At 42.1% G+C, this 23458-nt stretch overlaps 1 protein-coding gene across 2 annotated transcripts in view; it reads left to right on the forward strand.

Moving 5' to 3' along the window:
• Nucleotides 1–16398: 16398 nt before the first annotated feature.
• LOC111873226 (forkhead box protein F1-B) overlaps nucleotides 16399–23458 on the forward strand; it is a 43337-nt gene continuing 36277 nt past the window's right edge. Inside the window, exon 1 of one of the 2 annotated variants that reach the window (XM_023867757.2) lies at nucleotides 16399–17797. In XM_023867757.2, coding sequence (XP_023723525.1) covers nucleotides 16732–17797 — 1066 coding nt within the window. In that variant the 5' untranslated portion in view covers nucleotides 16399–16731. Of the gene's footprint in view, nucleotides 17869–23458 lie in introns of both variants that reach the window. The other variant, XM_023867759.2, reaches the window with a different exon arrangement.

Here is a 23458-nt window from a genome sequence, read left to right on the forward strand (position 1 = left end):
ACATTTTCTGTGTTTGTGTATGTTTCGAGAGAGAAAAAAAAAAAGAAGAAGAATCCTAAACCGTTCGGATACCGACTTCCGGCCTCCGGTGTCTGGAGGAGTGCGAGCCTATTATTTATACTAACACACACCAAAAATGCTGAAGGGTATTTTTAACGTTGGCAGCCATCGAACTTTACTGGCGGAAACAAAATTCTCCCAAATCAATAGCAAGCAAAACGGCACAGGGCACATTTGTCACACTGTTCAGAAGACACAGGCCCAAGGGCCGCTGCGCCATGACGCACTTCCGTAACCCAGTAAAAGTTATCCCTCTGCCCAGTTAATTAAACATCACGCCAAGAAGGCGTGTGTGGAGTGGATGTATACATCCACGTGTTCTTGATCTCGCCACTAGTTGGAGGTCAGTGGTCAGCTTCACGCCATGGCCGTTTTACTCGAAAAGAAAAGCCCCCGGTGCCAATTGTATAGGAGGCTGGGTGGGCCTCAGAACCGGTCTGGACGACGTGGAACAGAGAAAAATCTTGACCGTGACGGGATTCGAAATCCAACCCCTCGGCCGTCCAGCCCGTAACCAGTCACTATACTGACTGCGCTGTCCCTGACGGCTAATTCCATGAAGCGCAGTGTCTGATATGCTAATATACCCTCAGACAGTCACGTAATATCACAGCTTTTTATGTACCCAGAAAGTTAATTATCGCGTTCAAGATATAGAATTCGGTCATTACGGCATCTAGTCTGTAAACGGGACACATCAGCTGTTGGCCTATGCTGATGATGTGAATCTACTGGGTGATAATGTAGATACCATAAAGGGAAACACACAGACTTTAATTGACGCAAGTAAAGAGGTTGGTCTAGAAGTAAACACAGAGAAAACTGAGTATATGTTGTTGTCTCGTCACCAAAATGTAAGGCAAAATCATGACATAAAGATAGGAAACAGATGTTTTGAAAATGTGGCATAGTTCACATATTTGGGAACGACTATAACGAATCAAAATCTGATTCAGGAGGAAATTAAGAGGAGATTGAACTCGGGTAATGCTTGCTACCATTCAGTCCAGAACCTTTTGTCTTCTCGTCTGTTGTCCAAAAACATAAAAATTAGAATACACAAAACTATAATTTTGCCTGTGGTTCTGTACGGGTGTGAAACTTGGTCTCCGGCATTGAGGGAGGAACATAGACTGAGGGTGTTTGAGAACCGGGTGTTGAGGAGAATATTTGGACCGAAGAGATATGAAGTGACAGGAGGTTGGAGAAAACTGCATAATGAGGAGCTTCGTAACTTGTTCTCTTCTCCAAGTATAATTAGAATGAACAAATCAAGGAGGATGAGGTGGGCCGGTCATGTAGCACGAATGGGGAGACGAGGAATGCTTATAGGATATTGGTGGGAAAGCCAGAAGGAATGAGACCACTGGGAAGACTAAGGCGTAGGTGGGTGGACAATATTAAAATGGATCTTAGAGAGATAGGATGGGATGGTATGGATTGGATTGATCTGGCTCATGATAGGGACCAGTGGAGGGCACTTGTGAACACGGCAATGAACCTTCGGTTTCCATAAAATGCTGGGAAATTCTTGAGTAGCTGAAGAATTGGCGGCTCACCCAGAAGGGTTCAGCTCCATGAGTAAGTAAGTCTGTGAATGCTGAGAAAAGGGGAAGAAAGGAAACAGGAAATACTTGTCGATTTTTAACACACATAAATTAATGAGCAGTGAAGTACTGAATGCTAAACTTTCTGTTCACATAGCCTATGTACGAAATTTGAAGGTTTCCTTCTGAACCAAGTTTTCTCGCTTGTTCGTGCAGATGTCTTTGTGGGTCTGTAACTTAAGCTTTCCTTACAACTAATCGGATAAGCTTAACTTTCCTAAATCCGTTTATTGTGAGCAAACACATTTTTGATTATGTATCAACGCAGGCCTGATTCATGATTACTGATGCCATTTTTTCTTATTTGCATTATCTTACTTTTGTTGCCTTCGTTGCGTTTACGGACGCCAACAAACCGGAAGGCATCTCTTTATTTCAATCGTTTCTTTCTCATGTCCATTACAGTAACACTTCCGTTTTAGAGCATTTAAACTGCACAATTTACGTACGATGAAATTCCACCTCGATGCTCTCTTCCATTTTTCAAACCTACCTTGATTCTAAATTTTGCCTTTCTCTTTTGGCGTCTACTGGCCTTCGAGTTCCTGCTCGCCATATCAGAGACTGCCTTGTCAAACGTGCGCTTCTGCGGGGACAGAACCAGAACTGTTTTCTTCAATCCCACTTTACTGTTTCTGTTTCTTCTTGTTAAAATATTAGGCCTATTTATACTAGGTATGAATGCGTGTATGGAGCAGTACAAATTGATGGGGTCTGGCGAAGACGTTAAAATCAGGAATTATATAGTTTATTTTATGATATTTATACCATTAAGAGAATTGAAATAAATAGATTGAGACGGGCAGGATATGTTATAGGAAAAGAAAAATGAAGATATTATAAAAAGATTAAGCTTGTATAACTGGAAGGGAAAAAGGAAGAAAAGTAGAGATGGATGGAGGATTTGAGGAACTTGAGTGTAGTTAACTGGAGAGCAAAGGCACAAGATAGGGATGGATGAAGAAAATTTTTAGAGCACGCCAACATCCACAAAGGTTCGTATTGTCAATAATAATAATAATAATAATAATAATAATAATAATAGTAATAATAAATATATATATATATATGTATATATATGTATATACACATTTTTGTCGCCGCATAATGGCTGCCGTGGTTGGACCTACTGACTTTTTAGTATTGGATAAGTTTCCTTGTTTTGTCTTTTATCTTTGAATGTATTCATGTGTTTGCTTGTGCTTGTTTATAATCTGCATTTGGGCTGTAGAGTAAGTAAGGAAATAAATAAATAATTTAATTAATATTGTTATTAATATATATGTCTCTTCGAAATAAGCCCATTCCATTTCAGAACTTTCTGCAGTCCTCACCTAAAGGCATTAGCTACAGGCAATGAACAGTGAAACTCTGTATAGGCCTACCCAATAACACACACAGACACATGAACTGCGTCCCGCAGCTGAGGGGTTAACTATTGTCTTCAGTTACCGGAAACGCCACTGTTCTCGAGATTCGGCTCCTCCGGTACAGTAATTTCCAATGCACGAAGTCAAAAACAGAGTAGAAATAATGACCCAAGCATCCTATACATTAGCACTGAATGGAAGATATTGTTCAGCTTCACGCTCCGGTCGCTTTACTTGCGGAAAGATGCCGGAATCCACAGGACAAGAGCATAGGCAGAGTCGAAGTCGAGGTATACAGAATGGACCAGTGAAGTTGTAACCTGGGACTGAAGAAAGCAGCTAATTTTAATATCGTTTTAAAATCCTGAAAGTTAAAAAGAAACAAAAGACGTATGTTCACACCACAAACAATATGTGAGACTGACGTCACAGTGCAACTATATACAGGGGCAGTGTGAAGGCACGGAAACTGTCGCTCTGCACGTGACAGACAACGCAATAATGCACGGCAGAATACTGCTACAATGGAACAATTTCAAAATGGCGGCGAGTAACCATATGATTGGTGGAACCACCAGGTGACGTGTTACAGGTGTGCGTGTTCGGATTGGTGTGCCAGACACACCGAATGCGGGGTGGGGATTGCCTTCAATAGGATGTCGTCAATTTTAGACGCGTTAATTTTAAGTGGCTTAACACCAACGCAGTTTCCATTGCAGCAGTACGATGTGACATGATTTATGAAAACGCTACTGGTTTCACATCTCGGCAAAAGTTAAGGTATCACACGTGTTTCGAAATGAGTTGAGTTTGCCCAGAATTTATAAGAAAACTGGCAAACAATACGTGTAATTCTCTTATTCGTTGAAGTTATAATAAAGTAGGCTTTGAATCCGAGCCCAAGGGCTTAGTATAATGTTTAATTAGACTAGTCACTGCCATCTTGACCGCCTCTGTTGTCTAGTGGTCAGAGATCCTGGATACAGATTCAGAGGTCCCGGGTTCGATTTTCGGCACTACCAGATTTTCTGAGACGTGGTTGGTCTGGAACGGGATCCAAGCAGCCTCGTGAGGATAACTGAGGAGATATTTCAAGGAAATAGCGGCTCCGGTCTAGAAAACCGAGATTAACGGCCGTGGGAATCCGTTGCGCTGACCACGCGATACCTCTATTCGCTACAGATGGTAATACATTCGCCGATAAGCGGCGGTGGCTCGATCGGTATAGTTCGCTTGCGGACTCAATCCACGGAGTTTTTTAACGACTGTCATCTTACATTCTGTAATGAGGTTACATTTAAAATGATGTTTTGCCTGCTTATTTTTGTCTAAAGTCAACGAAAGCAGTGAAAATCGATATGGCCGAGCACTGTATTAAAATGCCCGATTTTACTGAATCATTAGGCCACGGTTTCTCGAAATACGGCTCGGGACGTCAAAGGAGGCGCAACCTACTGTAAGATATTTGAGGTTTTCACGGCGGTGACTATGAAGAATGCCGTCTTATGTCTCCTCGTTCACGATTTTTGTACCCCGAAGATGGAGACGATACGTTCCTCCGAAACGTTGTTCACAAGCGATCTACACGGCGCAATATCCTAGAAGACAGCATTCTTTACTGTAAGAGAGATCTCCAAAATTTGAAGATTTATTTAAAATACTGTTGTATCCGCAGACAGTTTGGCAAGCCAGTAATTTAGGAGGAATTGATAAGCTACAGGTAAAGGTAAAAAGAGCCGGTCACGGTAGCCGAGAGGTCTAAGGCATGCACCGTCTTTGCTCGCTTGGAAACCGGGATCGTGGGTTCGAATCCTACTGAGGGCATGGATCTGTGTGTGCGTTTTTCTGTGTTTGTGTACTGGTAGAGGCCTTGCGACGAGCTGATCACCCGCCCAAGGAGTCCTACCGTATGTGTAAGATCTAGAAAAACCGAAGTGAACGGAGTTAATGGAGGTAGGCCTAGGCCCACTAGGGCTGTAGTGCCAAGGGGGGGGGAGGGTTAAAAGGCAAAGTTGTTCCTGTGCTTAACTAATTAAGCACTACATCATGAAGGCGTATGGGAGAGTGAATGTATAGATCCATGTTTTCCTGACCTCGGCATTTGTTGGATGTGAGGGATCAGCTTCACGACCCGGCCGCTTTACCCCCAGGAAAAGAGCGACCGGTACCCAATGGATAGGAGGTTGGGCGGACCCCAGGGCCGGTCTAGACGAAGTGGAGAAGAGAAAACTCCGATTCCTCTGTCTTCCAGCCCGTAGCTTGTCGCTATGCCGACTGTCCTATCCCGGCTCCTAATAGGCTACAGGTGCTTTCAGAAAATTCAGATGCAGCCGCAAAATTGGCTAAATGTTTCGTGACCGCAGGGGAACATTTCACAGAGGTAGATGTAGCTATGTAGCTATCCAGGTTCCTGGTGTCACTGTACTGCTGACAGGGACGTGCAATATTGTGTACATTTCGTGATCATACAAGAGAACCTGCTCACGCAGCTTCCTCGCTAACGTACTTTTCTACCCTGAAGATGGAGGCGATATATTCCTCCCAAACGTCTGTTCACACAACATCTACATGGCGCCATATCCCAGAAGACGGCATTCTGTATAGTCACCGCTGTGAAAACCTCAAATTTTACAGGTGTCTTACTGCCTTCGAGAGGCCACGGGGATGAAATTAGGAACGGGTATAATATTTGGGCCTTCACTATTGTCATGTATCAGGGGTTCCGTGACTAATAATAATGGGTGGTAGATTTGATGATTGGGTACTCTGACACTTCTTTACAATTACAGTCAATTGTAACAGCTCACACATTGAACTCCTTGTGAGCGACGTTTGTCTGAAGAATCTCCCACTAATCTCGGACTGATCTCTACTACTCTCTAATTCACGAATCCACTGCCATTTATAATTTCCACACGCCTGAACAGTTCCTCTGTTATTCTCTGTTTCATCCGTTGCGACGAAACGTGTGTCAATCTCGGGGTAAAGCTTTGATTCCTCCAAGCGTGTTCGTGGCAGCGAAACGTGTTTTAATAATACGTTGTCCAGCAAAGGATTATTTTGTCACACTATAATAGCTTACTGTAGGTGTAGGTGTAGCTTCTGACTGGGACCTGCGACAATATGCAGAATTCCGCTTTTCGTCGACTGGCAGGTATGAAAGGTATATGTATTATTTTATAAGAGCGAGACATTACGAAATCTTAGAACATCTGCCTTTTTGTTTGTTAGCGGGGTGGGACTAATTTTTTTAATGCTTGTGGGGTGGGACTAAGTCCCTTGTACTGCGGCCATTTCTGGCCTATTGTACCAGCCCCATATGATAGGTGAGGGTGATTCTGGAGCAATTGGTGGAATGAAGATTGGCAGGGGAAACTGAAGTACTCGGAGAAAACCTGCCCCAGCGCCACTTTGCCCACCAAAAATCCCACTTGACCAGACCCAGGATCGAACCCGGGCCGCTGCGGTGGGAAGCCAGCGACTAACCTCTTGAGCTGTAGCGCGGCCCGAACCCCTGTCTTAGACGGCCTTGATTGTGGGAGGCAGAAATTTCCAAAACGTAGCCCTTTCGTAAAAGTGGTTCTTACAATTAATTAGGTTCAAGTTTCAGATATTTAAGAAACAGAACTGTTAAAAGAAACAGGCCATTTGACAGAGTCCTTTCTACAAAAGAAGATCTGAAAGTCATTCAATAGCAATTTACCCTAAAATCATGCTCGACTGTCGGTGGGAACCCTAAGGAATTCTGCACCACATCAAAAATTCATTACAAAACCTGGGGGCTGGAAGTTTAGTAGAGCTACACAGTGTTTCGGTGTGATGTCATGTCGTCTGATAGACATCGACAAATATTTCGGAGAGACACACTGCCTCCATCTTCAGGATCGAAAACAAGATGAAAGCAGTGTGTTCCTCCGCCAGGCTGGTACCCTCCTATCAAACTGTACTATGTCCATACCAGATGACAGCAATCTTAATACCCATTACAGGAAGAACTCTATAAACGCATTTTATAGTATGGTTTTTTGTATCACGCTTAATGTAGTTAGGCCTAAAATTTTTGTTTATCTTTGACTTTACAAATAAGTGCGATATTTTAGAATTATGGGATAAATGAAGAAGTGTTGATTAGAGCCAGTGAGCAGAGAAATATCCTACACGAAATAAGAAAACGGAAGGCTAATTGGATTGGTCATATCTTACGCAGTAACTGCCTTCTAAAAGAAGTTATTGAAGGAAAGATAGAGGGGCGGATATAAGTGACCAGAAGACGAGCAAGAAGACTTAAGAAGATGCTGGATGACCTTGGGGACAGAAGAGGATATTCTCATTTGAAGGAGAAAGCTCTAGATCGCATCAAGTGGAGGAACTGTTTTGGAAGAGACTGTGTACTTGTCGTCTGACAGATTACTCATGAATGAATGAATGAATTTTAGAATTACCTTGAGTGTCCTCTATTACCTAGAATTCCGGATGATGGAAAAAGTTCAAAAACCCAGTAGTTCTGTGTTTAGGATTCTTGGACAAACTAAACGGGCTGATGTGATAGGACATTTCTCTTGTGTTTGCATACAAAGATTCTTACAAAATGCTCGGTTCCTGTGACTAAGAGAACACCATAGCAACTTTGCAAACTCAGTTGGCCGATGATATTGAGAACAATAAACCAGAAAGCTAAATGGAAAACGATACTTTTTAGAACGTTGTTGATGGTCATTATAAGAGCCAAATAAAACCTGGAGGTTGTAGAACAAAAATCAATAATCATTATGAGAGCGAAATGAAATATGTTTATTTTAGAACAATAATATAAATGGTCATTATGAGAAACAAATTAAATTAAATGATCTGTATAACAATAACCTGTCATCATTATGACATCCAAATGGAATCCGATGATTTTTGTAAAAATACTCGATAGCCATTTTAAGAAATAAAGAAATAAAATTAAACATATTAACGTACTGCTTCCATCTCCAAGACAGATGAATGAGGCGACATATCTACAAGTACAGTACACAAGATGCAAATTCTCTTCTACTCTGTCTGGTGGTCACTTGCTCGACTTATACATTGACCATGAAGATGCCGGCAGTAAGTTCCTCAGAAGCATAGGTAGATCTACAAGACTGCACGGCATCACATTCAAAAAGACAATACTACTGTGCAGAAATTACCTTCCTTTACTGCATAGGCCGATTGATCACTAACAAAAATACGGTGCTCTTCTTTTTTCAGATAGGAACCGAAATTTAAATATTATTTTAAAATAATTATACATCTCCCATCAGCTCCGTAACAAATATATGGCATCTCAGTACCCCTACAATTTTGTTTTCACTCTTTCAGCCATTTTGGGCCCACTCTTCAACTGCAGGTATCTTTTCTCTCACACCCTCATAGAAAAATATTTTGGAGATCCACGGAAGAGGAAAGTAGTACAAAAAAAAAAGTATAAACGCCTGAATTCTTCTGCACATTTTGAAACACGTCTGGCATTTCGAGTGGGCATATCCTTCGCCAACAAGTGCGCTATGCAGCTTTCGTAGCGACAAAATTGATGGAACCATTATCTGAAAACAAAATGCATTTTAGACCCATCCAGCCGGTACTCAAGTACGTGATGATCTCCTCAAGTGCAAGACGAACAGTGATTTTCCGTGTAAACTCGTGGCCCAGCGTAAACAAAACATCCTCCCACTGTTTACCCAGGTTACAATGTAGCATCTTAACTCTCAGACATTTTATCGCCCTCTCTACCACGCAAATTTCTTGTCCCAGCAAAATAAGTTTCACGTGCTGCATCTTCCTTTAGTCTTTGATGAAGGAAATCAGTTTATCTAAATAACATGGTTTATTTAACAAATTGGGAAATGTACGAAGAGCATAGCATAGCACTTCTGGCGCTTTCGCCCTTATTTCCTTCTGATCTTCAATTTATGAATGCTAATATTTGATGCTGGCTACAGGCATGACGGCCCGGGTTTGATTTCCAGCATGATAAGAGTTTTCTCTTCTCCACAGCTTCCAGGCCGGCTCTGAGGTCAATTCAACCTCCTGTCCAATGGGTACGGGGGTTATTTCCCTGGGGCTAAAGCGGTCCGAATGTGAAACTGACCACTCACCTGTATCTACTTTTTTTTCCCTTGGCACTATAGCCCCAGTGGGCCTAGGCCTACCTCCATGAAACTCTCCGTTCACTTCGGTTTACTAGATCTTAGACATTCGGTAGGACTCCTTGGGCAGGTGATCAGTTCGTCGCAAGGCCTCTACCTGTACACAAACACAGAAAAACGCACACACACAAACTAAACATCCATGCCCTGAGTTGGATTCGAACCCACGATCCCGGTTTCCAAGCGAGCGAAGACAGTACATACCCCTCTATCTAGTGCCGAGGTCAAGATCTGTGGAGATATACATCCACTTCCACATATGCCTAATGGCACGGTGCTTAATTAATTAATTACATGACAACTTTATCTTTTACCTAACATTTGATGTTCCCTTATGGAAAAAATAACGAAGTTCCGCTCCATCCAGTTAAATTGGTGTCACGTGTGCTGTAAGTGCAAGGATTCTTGGACCTGTTCTTAACGAAAAAAAAAAATTAATTGCGAAAGAAATGTACAGGTCATTCTCAGGCAGTTCTTACCAGAGTTANTTACCAGAAGAAGAAAGACTCTACGGCTGGTTGCGGCAAGACTCAGCTACTGCCCACACTGCACGTATGTCTATGCAGGCTTTGTCCGATGTGTTCGGGGAGAGATTTATCGGCAGTGATATCTGGCCAGCACTTTCATCCGATCTTAAGCCTAGTGCTTTTTTCTTCTGTGGTGATTTGAAAGACTAAGTTTATAAGAGTAATCCCCCGAACATAAGAAAAACTAAAAGAAAATATTCGTAGGGAAGTCTCATACATTATTGCAGAACAGCTTCAGAGGGTAAATCAGAACCTCTTCTGCCGGTGTGAGGAATGTCCGCATGTAGAGGAGCAACATTTTTAATATATTCTTTGATCTAAGAAGAGCTTCCCTTCATTTCGAACGTTATCGGTCGTCAGGTATGCTGATTCATCGGCAAAATTCGTATGCGGCTCGCGGCAAGCGACCCACAGGCCGTTGTGAAACGCAGAACCATGGAACCGGACAACAAAATAAAAGTCATCCCTGTACGTATAGTTTTATAGATTTACGTTGGACAAGTTGCTGTTTAATTATTATCGAGAATAAAACGACATCAGTAATTTTCTCTCGTTATCGGAAAAGCATTGTTAATTGTTTTGTAAACTTCGGATGTGTTAGGAAGAGAACTGTTGAGTGCTGAATGTACTTAATAATTATAAAATTTACGCACAGCGCAACGATTATTTGTCGGTCTAATTATCTAGGAAACCCACAAAATTTACGAAAACAGTAAACCGGAAAGAAAATTCGTGATTAAAATTTTATGTTTATAATTTTTTCGGAATAGTTTACGCTTCAATAAATATTAAGCGAGTTACAATCATCAGTCATCAGTAAACGTACAATCATCGAAAGAGCCAACTAACAGACTCTTTATAGATACTGCTGTAGCTCAATCCACTGCACACGTTCCAGTTCGATTTTCTCTGATTACTCTAATACTAAGCTAATGAGTGGATTTTCCTTATATGATCTTCCAAACAACATATTTTAGAGGATATATTTTTTCTTTCCGCAATGCGTGATAGGCATACACATGCTCTGATTTTCGTAATTATTTATTTGTCGTTTTGTGTGGAACCCGAAAGTTCATTATCTTATTCACAACAGGACACTATGCCGAGCCAGCTTATTCCTGTCCATATCCTCAATTCCTATTTCTTTTAAATCTAATTAAAATAATAATACAACTAATGGAACTTCCGTCCATTTTCCCATCCATTCCGCCATTGAAACAGGCCCTTCAGGGCCACGTTTTCTTTACACCGATATTCCTAACGCTTTTTATTGCTAGTGGGGCGGGACTAAGTCCCTTGTACTGCGGCCACTTCTGGCCTATTGTACCAGCCCCAGATGATAGGTGAGGGTGATTGTGGAGCAATTGGTGGAATGAAGATTGGCAGGGGAAACCGAAGTACTAGGAGAAAACACGCTCCAGCGCCACTTTATCCACCATAAATCCCACTTGACCAGACCCGTGATCGAGCCCGGGTCGCCGCGGTGGGAAGCCAGCGACTAACCGCTTGAGCTATGGAGCGGCCTTTCCTCACCTCAGTGTCCCGCCCGTTCTCATTCACGGACATTTTCTTCTATTGCTTTACTATGGCATAAAACAGTCCTTTCAAGGGTCTCAGACACTTTCCCTTCTCCTTCCTCCGACTCTTCTTGCCTGAAGAAGGAGACAGCATATTACTGCGAAACGTTGGAAAAAAAAATCTCTTAGACTACACGGCGTTACATCTCACAATAGATAGATTTTTATTATACTTCGGATTTTGCAAGCAAAGCGAAGATAGCACACAGGCCTAAATATATGATTCTTCTGTCTTTAAAATGTCAAGCAATACTCTGGGAGGGGCAAAAAAATTATTTTCACACGGTAAAAATATTTAGTTCATTCCTCAACATTATGCTGCGAAACCAGGCAAGAGGAGAACAAATGAACTTACACAGATTCACTCACGAACACAGGAAATACTTCACATGTATCCAATTTGGACTGTTTTGCCTTCCCGTCCCGTCTCCTGTCTAAAACATAAAACAGGGAGCCTAGTAAAAAATCCCGATTCTGTTCGATATTCTGTATCGATACGAAACTTCATCTGCCACATTAAAGGAAGGACACAGGTCGAGAATATTTGAAAACATGGTATTGAGGAGAATATGGAGACACAGAAGAGAAAACTAATAAAAGTGGAGAATATTTCATAATAAGGAGCTTCACGATTTGTAGCCTTCACCAAACAGTGACCTACTAGGGGGATCAGACCACGGAGAATGAAATGGGCGGGAAATGTAGCATGCCCGAGAGATAAGAGAAGTGCAAACTCTGAAGGAGAGATATCATTTCACAAATTCTGGCGTAACTTGAAGAATAAAGTTACAATACATACGTGCTAAAGAAACAGACTCTAAGCGTGTGGACAGGATTTATCTAGTTCAGGAGTTGAAACAATGGCGGGCGTCAAGAATCGCGGTATCCTAATGAACAATCGGGCTCCATAAAACGAGGAATATCTTGACCAGCCGAGCGAATATTAGGACGAAGGACACTGCTCCTTGAAGCATAAGAACTGGATTGAGAAGGCAAGGCGTAAGTTGTCAGCCTGCAAGCTTATAATTTGGTTTAAGATATCTTATCATAAAATAAGAAGCGTTTGCCTCTGGGCGTAATAAAGTACCACACCCTTAAGATGTATGGTAGGATGGAGGTATAGCTCCACACACTCATAACCAAGACGTTAGATGGAGGTGAGTGGCCAGCTTCAAAGCCTTACCGACTGACCCCGAGGAAAACTGTGACGGTGAGGACAGAACAGGAGGCTTGGTGATCCAAGTACTTACTGAAAGGAAGTGACGTAGGTGATATTAGTAAATGTGTTGTCGCTTCGGTTCCTAAGCCGATGCTGGTAGCCTGAAGGACTCATTCAGCATTGATAAAGAAGCCAAATTTCATAACCGTAAACACAAAACCCGAAAAATGGACCATATCCTGCACCAAGTCAAATGACCTTCTGGGTACGTAACTCTATGCAGTAGAATCATTTCGATAAACTAACAGTCGCTTAACTAACCAACAAATTCTCTTAATACTGTATTGTAGTATCCTGTTGTATTCTTTTATTTTTATTATAAAGCTTATTTTGCAGTCTTATGTGCAACTATTTATTAACTTGAAAGTTTAAGTTTTAAATTTAAAATTTAAAGGTAACAACATATTTCGGCTAATATGGGCATCAGCAGGTGTTAGCATAGAACTGCCTCTCTCTGTTGTTGCTGCTATTACATGTGTAGGTCCCTCGGATACGCATGCGTGTTGTAGTCAGGGAGTCGTGCTTCTTCCTGAAGAGTTTTCTTCTAGGTTAAATAGTTGCACATAGGGCTGTGAAATGAGATAAAAAATCTCTGCCTTTTATAGAAACAAAAATTGCTTAAATGTGTTAACTCGAGCAGTTTCGCATCCCAATACAAATACATGAATTCAGTCCACTTCTTCACACCCCATTACTTTAAGATCTGTTTTAATATTATCCTCCCATCTATGCCAAGATCCCTCAAGTGGTCATTTCCATGGAGAATTTTCGAATTGTTTACGTATGCGTTTATAACATCTCCTCCGGTCCCTACACCATAATATAATCTCGAATTAGGCCTATTTAGTACTGGAACGTATCGCCAACTTCTATGTAATTTGCTCTAATCTCGTGTTACAGCTTGCTCCTAGCTCCAGTCTACTATCCTCATGACTCTCTTCTTAAACGTCCTACCTCAATCTAGGATATGAGTTCAATTATCCTCCCAACACATTACTCCGTATCCGTTGTTTTAATAATCTCCTTCCAACTAATCCCGGATCTTCCAGATGGTGTCTTCTCATGATATTCTGTCTATCTATCTGTCTATCTGCTTCTGTTACTCCCACTTGGAGCATAGGAGATCCCTGAAAAGCTTCGTCTCGCTTCAGTTTCTAAATATTAGACAGTTTGTAGGACTCCTTGGACGGGGATCAGCCCGACGCAAGGCGGCTACCTACACACAGGATAACACAAATACAGAGTGAAGGCAAACAAATATCCATGCCTTGAGTGGGATTCGAATCCAAGATCCCAGCATTCTAGCGAGCGAAGGCAGTTCATGCCTTAGCGCGCGGCCACTGTGACCGGCTCCCATGACATTAAGGAGACGAAAACTTAAACACGTTCTATGTTTGCATTCTTCCCATTCTACTGACAAACCAGGAAGCTCCTCTTTATGTAATATTCTCCATTCCTATGCTACTTCATATCCAGCTCGATCAAATATATCCATAAAATCTAAACGTCTGTGACGGTACGTACATTGGTACAAATATTATATTTTTGGATATTATCCATCGTCTTGTGTTTATCTAAAAATCGTTGTTTATTTTTCAAAACACAACGTTTCGGAGATAAGGACTAACTTTATCGATTGGTCCCAACTGAATAGGTTTTACCTGAAGACGGAGATAGAATCCAGTCTCCGAAACGTTGTGTTTTGAGAAAAAAGGACGGCTTTTAGACAAAGACAAGATGATGGATAATGCCCCAAAAATATAATATTTGTTCAAATATATCCAGATACAGGCCTTGATATAAGAGAGAGATTTTGTGACTTGCAACGGTGCAGTGCGTCCAGGTCTAATGATATTTCTTCCAAACACAAGTCATTTGTGGAAAACATGTAATACTGTATTATGATGCACAGTCAGAATTACGCTGCGTGGCAGTTACAGATTTATCTATAGGAATCTTCTGGTTCCGCCCCCTCCTCGGAACACTAGACCTGCTATGAGGGAACTGTTTCTATCAAATTCGAACAGAACGAAGCCAACTTCGGTGAATATATGGGGGGAAAATGTTAATTAATATCAAGGCAAATTAAGAGTTCCCGACCGCGAAATTGTGTACATTCACTCTACAGATATCAATTTACCCTAATCATGAAACTTCGTCCCTGTAGCTAAGAAAATCTGGAAACTTTTTAATTTCGCATCGTGAACAAAACCAACATGGCGGCCGTGTTGACAACAAGAAATACTGAGGTGTGATGGTAATTCTGATTTCTATGAAATGTGTACTATACTGTGACGTTATAAAGTCGCCTATTAACAGGCCAATATGGGAAGTATTGGAACCTACAGGTCCTTCGGAACAATCAAGTGTACAAGTCAGCTGTATGCTATTTAACGATCTAATTGTTTAATAAAATTAGGAAATACTTTAAACCAATGATGCAAACATTGCAAAAGCCAATCAAAAAAATATTTAACTTTCTACGTCTTGAAGAATGCCATCTTCAGGGCAGTCTGCAGCCACCTGCTCACGCTGGTTCCTAGCTTGCGGATTTTTCTACCGTGAAGATGGAGGCGATACGTTCTTCCGAAACGTCGGTTCACACAAGATCTACACGGTGCCACATACCAGAAGGCGACATTCTTCATAGTCACCGCCGTGGAAACCTAAAATCTTTCTACGGCTTGTCTAACTTCTTTCGTCTGACAGAAGAAACCACTGTTTTAATTGTTCTAACAGTCATGTGAGGTGTAGGTGAGCCTACGCATTTGAGATACGGAGTTGAGCGTTGTCTGCTGAATCCTGTAATTACGCATTGGCTGAAGGACATTTACTGTAAGACGTAGGCTAAGTCAGAGACGGATATGATACAAAACCAGCTCGGATATGAGTAACATCTCCTTAATATAATACACTTCCTATATTTCGTGTTTCTGAACACTTCCGGGTTTGTTAACAGTGTTAGCAAGCTTGTTGACGGAAACCAATAATTTGCTTTCTGAATAAGACACAGACAAAAGTGAGCACGACAAAAGGTTTCGGAGTGTAAGTTTAATGAGACCAGTTCACTAGCTCACAGACACTTACAGAGAATAACGATTTTATTACGACATAATAAATCACTGACGCATTAAGATAATAAGTAAAATCTTCAACCGAAATATTCAAATTAAGCTTATCTGTAGAAACAAAATTACATTCTAATTCTATAACGTCAGTGCTTGTTCTCGAAAACTTCTATCACATGAAAGAGATATGCTTTCGTTTCTACCACGATTTATCTTACATTTTCGTGTCGAACAAACGTCAATGTATTTCCATGATTTATTGAACTCGATTTAGTGACACCAGCACATAACACTGCCTCGTCCGACTCCAGAAGTCAACAAGATGGTAAAGCACATTAAGAGAGAAATGAATGTACGCCGTATTCCAGGTTTGGTGCATCGTTCGTTTAATTACCAACCTTATTAAATGGGACATTATCGTTTGGGGGCGGTCTCGCTGGGTGGAGAGATGTGTGTGGCGGACGGTCAGGAAACTCCATTTCAAATGTGACAGAGCGGGGAGGAAACGGAACGCACGCAGCATCCCAGAGCCTGTGCTGGAGCCAACATGTGTGGAGATGAATCCTGTTCCCCTTAAGCGACTGTGATACACGCCTAAGTCTCCATATCTCCGCCCAAATCTCCGCCCCTCCGCTAACTGTTCGCGCTCCGCGACTAGACCTTCCTCTCAATCCGCCCCTTCATTCTCTCGCCACGGATGTTTGGAGGGCAGCTTTGGATTTCTTTCTTTTTAATTTTTATCTGAGGAAAAGAATGTGGAGAACATGGTATGGTTAAGTTTTCTCAGTTCTCAGTTTACAGCGCTGTGGTGAAGGAATCTGTTGCAGCTTGGAGCGTGGACAGTGAACTGAACTGCGAGTACTAGCACAGCTACAGTCTTATCACTGTGTGTGTTTGTATATGCGCGCGTGAGATGAACGTACTGGCTGCAACGTATCGAATGTGTATATACACATCGGCCTCGAGTGTTTGTAGTAAACTGTGGGGACTATAAGCTAACTTCAGACGCAAGGAAGTCGGCTTGTTTGGACAAGGCTTAACCACCAACAAGAAGAAGGGACTGGAAGCTACAACGTAAATGTTTATCGAGTCTGTGGCAACGTTTAGTTACTTGTGTGATACACAATATGATGAAGAGTGAGGAATCACTAGTTGAGTCTCAGTTGCACCATCAGCACCAGTCGGTGGTGCAGCAGACCATTAACATCCAGCAACACCTGCATCACCTGCACCTTCACCAACACCAACACAGTGTGATTCTCAGCAACAGTGCTGACCATGGGGGCTCTGTGCTGGGTCTGGACACTGCGACCAGCATGCCCCAGCAGCAGGATCAGGTGGCAGTGGCGGTGACGGTGGGGCCAGAGCAGGACAAGGCAAACGAGACCTCGTCTGTGCCGGCGGTCACCAAGAAGGGCAACCCCGGCGTGCGGCGGCAGGAGAAGCCACCCTACTCCTACATCGCACTCATTGTCATGGCCATCCAGAGCTCTCCAGCCAAGAGGCTCACCCTCAGCGAGATATATACCTTCTTGCAACAACGCTTTCCCTTCTTCCGAGGCTCCTACCAGGGCTGGAAGAACTCGGTCCGCCACAACCTCTCTCTCAATGAGTGCTTCATCAAGCTGCCGAAAGGACTTGGGCGTCCTGGGAAAGGACATTACTGGACCATTGATCCCGCCTCCGAATTTATGTTCGAGGAAGGTTCGTTCAGGAGAAGGCCACGAGGGTTTCGCCGCAAGTGCCAGGCGCTGAAGCCCCAGTACCACCCCCACCACCCTGCAGCCGCGTACTTCGGTAACCCCGGAGCAACCGGGTCCATGCTGGGTCCCGTGTCGTCGCAACCGGGCCACTACGATCCACTCCATCAGCAGGGACTAGGCGGTCCTCAGGCGCAGGAGTACCAGTCCACTTGTTCGTACAATGCGGCCCAACAGAGCATGGGACATCACTACGGGTACGACTACAGCACGGCACCGTCCCCCAGCATCTACCAACAATGCTCCTCTAGCAGGGAGAGCAGCGGCTGGGGCAGCCCGCATGTCACCTTTCCCACGGGAGACAACGCGTACATGAAACCGCCCCTGAGCCCGCTACCTGAGCAGCACGGCTCCATGACCCCGCCCAGTGGCCCGCAGACTGCAGCAGACTCGTACACGTATCAGTACAGCCTGCAGCCCAACCCGGAGCACGGTAAGCAAGACGCGGCGCGGCCCTGACCGCAATCTGTACTATTTGCCCGTCCCGGACGCACACTCACCACGGTAAGCAGTTCAGTGTCTGTCTCCATGTTTTTCGCAACTTCGGCGATTTCATCTCCAGTTTCTTGGGTTCGTTTCGTTACTGCTTTCATACTTTAGTCCAGCACAGCGCTGATCTCAGTGGCCGCGCGGTCTGAGGCATGACTGTCTTCACTCGCTCGAACACTGGGATTGTGGGTTCGAATCCCACAATAGGAATAGATGTATCTCTGCGTTTATTCTGTTTGTGTAAGTAGAGGCCTTGCGACGGGCTGATAACCCATCCAAGGAGTCCTACCGTCTGTCTTAGGATTAAGAAACTGAAGTGAAACAAAGCGTTTCACCGATGTCCTATGCTACAAAGTGGGATCAACAAGAAAGAGAGAGCGAGAGAGAGATAAAGCACAGCAATTACTGTATGTACCATTTGCTTTAAGACCAACAAACTCCGCATTTTGTCCACATATCATGTTCAGAGCAAACAGCGCTTATTTCCCTAATCAGAATAAACCAGTTCTTTATAACGGGGGCGCAACGAGTGCCCTGTGACGTGGGAACTGAAACACCCCCTTTTTTGAGTCACAGCCCTCAGAAGAGTTACCTTGAGTTAGACTATCCCGGTTTTCACGCATTTGGTGTTCGTACAATAATTTTTACAGAGCAAAGTTGTCTTCCATGCGTCCAACTCCCAACATGGAGGACCAGGTCTCTGTATTTATATCCTCCCGTGACAGAATGGCCTAGTTGTACCCCAGCTACCGGAGTCTCTCTTCATCAGCTTCAACTACTCACAGGGCGACGGTGAAGGTATTATAACCCGCCTCCAAACACGGAATATTAAATATTATTTAGAAGAAATTCGTGCTTCAAAGGGTTAACTGACATAATGTTCGAGTTGTCGGCTCTTTATTTATAAATACGATTATAAAATGGCCGAGCCATAGCTCAAGCGGTTGGTCGCTGGCTTTCCACCGCGGCGGCCCGGGTTCGATCCTGGGTCTGGTGAAGTGGGATTTGTGGTGGACAAAGTGGCGCTGGGGTAGGTTTTCTCCGAGTAGTTCGGTTTCCCCTGCCAATCTTCATTCAACCAACTGCTCCACAGTCACCCTCACCTATCATCTGGGGTTGGTACAGTAGGCCAGAAGTGGCCGCAGTGCAGGAGACTTAGTCCCACCCCACTAGCACTAGAAAAAAAGAAGAAAGATTATAAATTAGAGGTTCAGGTTCAGGTCTCGATCATTTTAATTCATGTTATTTACTTGTACCAGAGCACATTATTGTCAAATTCAATGTCTTTGGTTTTGAAAGAAAGTGAAAATTTCTAAATGTTAAGACAGTCGTAACTGGTATAGCCAAAGGAGAAAACAGACACAATGTCGACTGAACGAAGATAGAAGTATTTTGTTATTTTATAACTTTTCGCAATGTAGCACAGGACAGAATTCAGAGTTATTTTAATTAAAAACATTTCCATTCTTGCAATGCACCGACGGAAACAATTTTTTAGAACACTGGTCTGTATCTTACCATGTTTCATACAATTCAGTTCAACTGTGTCGTTTTGTTGCATATGGAATACAAAAAAAAAATTCTAGACTGTTTTCATAAAAACACAAAACCGTTCATAGCACTCCATGACAGTCAAATGAGAAACGAAATATAGATATATAATTTCTTCACTGCTATGTGATGCTAAAATCAGGCCTATTCGTAAAATCTACGGTTTGTAACATTAACATCATAGAATCACAAATGGCTTCTGTCACATTTGGTAGTTTAAGGAATAATTCAGAAATTAATAGCTACAGTAGACTATTAGGTTCAGTAATCAGCGAGTTTGCACAAGACATTATGCCACTTATTTTCATACCTAGCTCAGTTCCCGGTAAGCTGGCTGATTCATGTCAACTAATCTTACATGGTATGTACAAGTCACAGCAACTTTAGTTACAGGTCCTAATATTTATAAAATTCGATTCCAGACAAGGTCATTGAATTTCTCAGTTGACCTGTTCCTTCCAGCAGCATTATGGCCTTAAGGTCGACCCAGCCTCTAACAGAAATGAATACCAGGGACCTTCCTGGGGTGTAAAGGGTTGCCGGCGCATAAGTCCGACAACCTTACCGCCATCTGTGAGCGGATTGTCTAGAGAAAATGTGGGAGCCTTATGGGCCTTCACGGCCTGTTACAGGTTTAGCCTTACCTTATTTATTGTTTATAAGAAATACAGTAATTATTTGCCTGAACCGACCAAATGTTCACCGTATGAAGCGGTCTATTACAACGGCACGAAGGAAGTGCTAGAACTACAATGTGATTCTAAATTATTGTCGGGGGTTCCGTTTACAGGCCACGGAAAACCCGACAATAATGTAGAATAGCCCTGTATTTGTTATGCATGCCTAATTTTCGTTTATGTGAATTTATTATTCTGAGTTCCTCTAAGGATACTGCATTGACTCAGCCGGTTGTGTAGCATCAGTATTCGATGTTATTCATGTCGTACTTTATTGCTACTGGACAATTAAAAACATAAATATTCGAAGTGGAACGGACACGAATTTCATATTAGTCCTCAGAAGGGAGACACATTTGCAGTGAACTGAACATCGGTACTTTATGACGGGGGGACATAAAGCGCGTTGATCGATATAAACACAAAATTTCGGGTTGTATAATTTTGGGATCCGGCTGCTAACTTCGTGCGAGACCTCTATAGAATAATATAAACTGTCTTACAAAATGAATATTATAAAATATGAAGGGTACTTATTATATTGTAAATATTCCTCTATCACCCAAGCAATCATGCTGTGCATACACAATAAGACATGCTTAGGCCTAAGCATCATATTCGTACTGCCTCTGTGGTCTAGTGGTCAGAGTTCCCGGCTACAGATTCAGAGGTCCCGGGTTCGATTCCCGGCGCTACCAGATTTTCTAAAAAGTTTTGGGCATGGAACGGGGTCCACTCAGCCTCGTGAGGATAAGTGAGGAGCTTATCCGCTAAAGTGGGCACTAACTTCACCGATAAGCGGCGGTGGCTCGGTCGCGTGCGGACTAAAGCCACGGAGTTTGTTTAAGTCTTATATTCTTGAAAGTAAAAATATACAAAAGCATAACTTTGTCTGTAGTCTTTTAAGGACTTGAAAATGGTCTCTGAGATTAAAGGAGGAACGTAAACTGAGGAGTGCTTCATAACTTTCACTCTTCGCAAAATAAAATTGACATGGTCAAGTTAAGGACAATGAGATATGCAGAAATGTAGCACGCACGAGAGAGAGAGGAACATATACATATAAATCCAGAATGAGAGAGAACACTAGGAAGACCTAGACGTAATTAGGAGGATAACATTAAAGTTAATGTTAGAGAGAAACATGAAAATGTGGCACATTTCGGATATTTGGGAACAACGATAACAAATCAAAACCTGATTCAGGAGGAAATTAAGAGACGACTGAACTCGGGTAATGCTTGTTACATTTCAGTCCAGAACCTTTTTCTTCTCATCTGCTGTCCAAAAACATAAAAATCAGAATACGCAAAAGTATAACTTTGCCTGTGGTTTTGTATGAGTATGAAGCTTGACCTCTGACATAGGGAGGAACACAGACTGAGGATGTCGAGGAGAATATCTGGACCTAAGAGAGATGAAGTGACAGGAGGTTGGAGAAAACTGCACAGTGAGGAGCTTCATAACTTGTAATCTTCTCCAGGTATAATTAGAATGATCAAGTAAGGGAGGATGAGGTGGGCAGGGCATGTAGCACGAATGGGGAAAAAGAGGAATGCATATAGGATATTGGTGGGAAAACCAGAAGGAAAGAGACCACTGGTAAGACCAAAGCATAGGTGGGTCGGCAATATTAAAGTGGATCTTAGACATATAGGATGGGATGGTGTGGATTGGATTGGTCTGGCTTAGGATAGGGACCAGTGGAGGGTTCTTGTGACCATGGTAATGAACCTTCGTGTTCCATAAAATGTTCGGAAGTTCTTGAGTAGCTGAGCGACAGGTGGTTTCTGAAGGAGAACTCACCTACATGGAGTTCCTAAGGTTTCACATTTATTAGTTAAATATTGTTAATGAGACGTATAGTGGACTGATTTCTGAGAGCATCAATGCCTGTCTAATAACAGGCTTAGTCTTACGTAACATAGGCCAATATATATTTTAATTTTGGGATACGCGGTAACATACTTCTTTGAGGCATTACGCTACAAGCCGGAAGGTCGCGGGTTCCTTTGCCGATGAGGTTACTGATTTTTCAATTGATCTAATCCTTCCCTAGGATACACTCAGCCTATATCAGAAATGAGTACCAGGAATCTCCTTGGAGGTAAAGGTTGCCGGCGCGTAAGCCTGGCAACCTTACCTCCATCTTTGAGCCGATTGTCTAGAGAAAATGTGGGAGCCTCGACGGCTCACTAACCTGTCGGCCTCCACGGCCTGTTACAGGGAGAGGTTTACTTTTTTTATATATAAATATATTTGTTTTAATTTGTGGTGAGAGGGGTTTTCTTCAGTTTCAGTTCCATAAACCTTAAACTCCTTTTACGTTGGGCATGTTTTAAGAGATTTTACACATAGGCCTATTTTGGTTGTTCTAGACTCCTTAAATCAAGTGTCTATACTGATCAACTTACAATTTATCATTCTCTTCTAATCTTTACTTTATAATTCTTTCATCTCCTCCTCTTCCTCGTCCTCTTTCCAGTTTCACTGAGAGCAATCAACTCAATTCAAATACGCACCTTTAAACGAAAATAGGTTATAATCTCGCTTTCAGCATCCGATATTCAAAACATGGTTTCTGCAACAGTTTTGTTTTTGAACTAAAATTTATGCTATTTCTTTTCACCCCGTCATTTTCTGAAATACTATGCTGAAATATACGCATGCCACAATATTTCAAAAATAAAACAAAGGCGAAACACTTTATAGTCTTTCCATCTCAAATAATTTATTTCATTAGGATATTATACTTCAAAGAGAAGAGATGGAATTTTTGAGAAAAATAATATGGGTCCATATGCTGCATAAATGCAGTTAAATTGATATATGCCTAAACTTTTCTCGAAATTTAAATGTTGGGATCATTATGAAAACCGAATTTATATATTTTTATAGTAATTTAATTCTAACTTATAAAATTTTAATTTATTTCCTTTATAAGAGAAATCATAAACCTAGTTGACTGCCAAAATTAACACGTAAAATCTCCAAGGATTGCTTATATAGTATATATATATATATTATATAGTATATATATAGTATATATTATAGTAGATAGTTACAAATGCTTCGAACCTATCCTGAAGATAGAGGCAACAGGTTCCTCCGAAGTACTCAGTGACTTTCAACGAACCAAACGGCGTTATATTCTGGGACATATTTTATAAGTCCAGGTTATTTGCAGGAAGTGAATAAAATAAACGCATATGTGGCAGTGAAGCCTGTTTGTCTTTTCGTTTACGTTTCAAAAAACAAAATCTCTGCACGGAGCGGAATCTTTTTTCCAGAAGCTAACATTGGCTCAGTTGGAAAAACAGTTTCCCGTCAAAGATGTAGTAGTATGAAAACGTAGAAATTAGAATATACAAAAATAT

Source organism: Cryptotermes secundus, unplaced genomic scaffold (genome assembly GCF_002891405.2).
Source record: "Cryptotermes secundus unplaced genomic scaffold, Csec_1.0 scaffold1849, whole genome shotgun sequence".
Taxonomy (NCBI): domain Eukaryota; kingdom Metazoa; phylum Arthropoda; class Insecta; order Blattodea; family Kalotermitidae; genus Cryptotermes; species Cryptotermes secundus.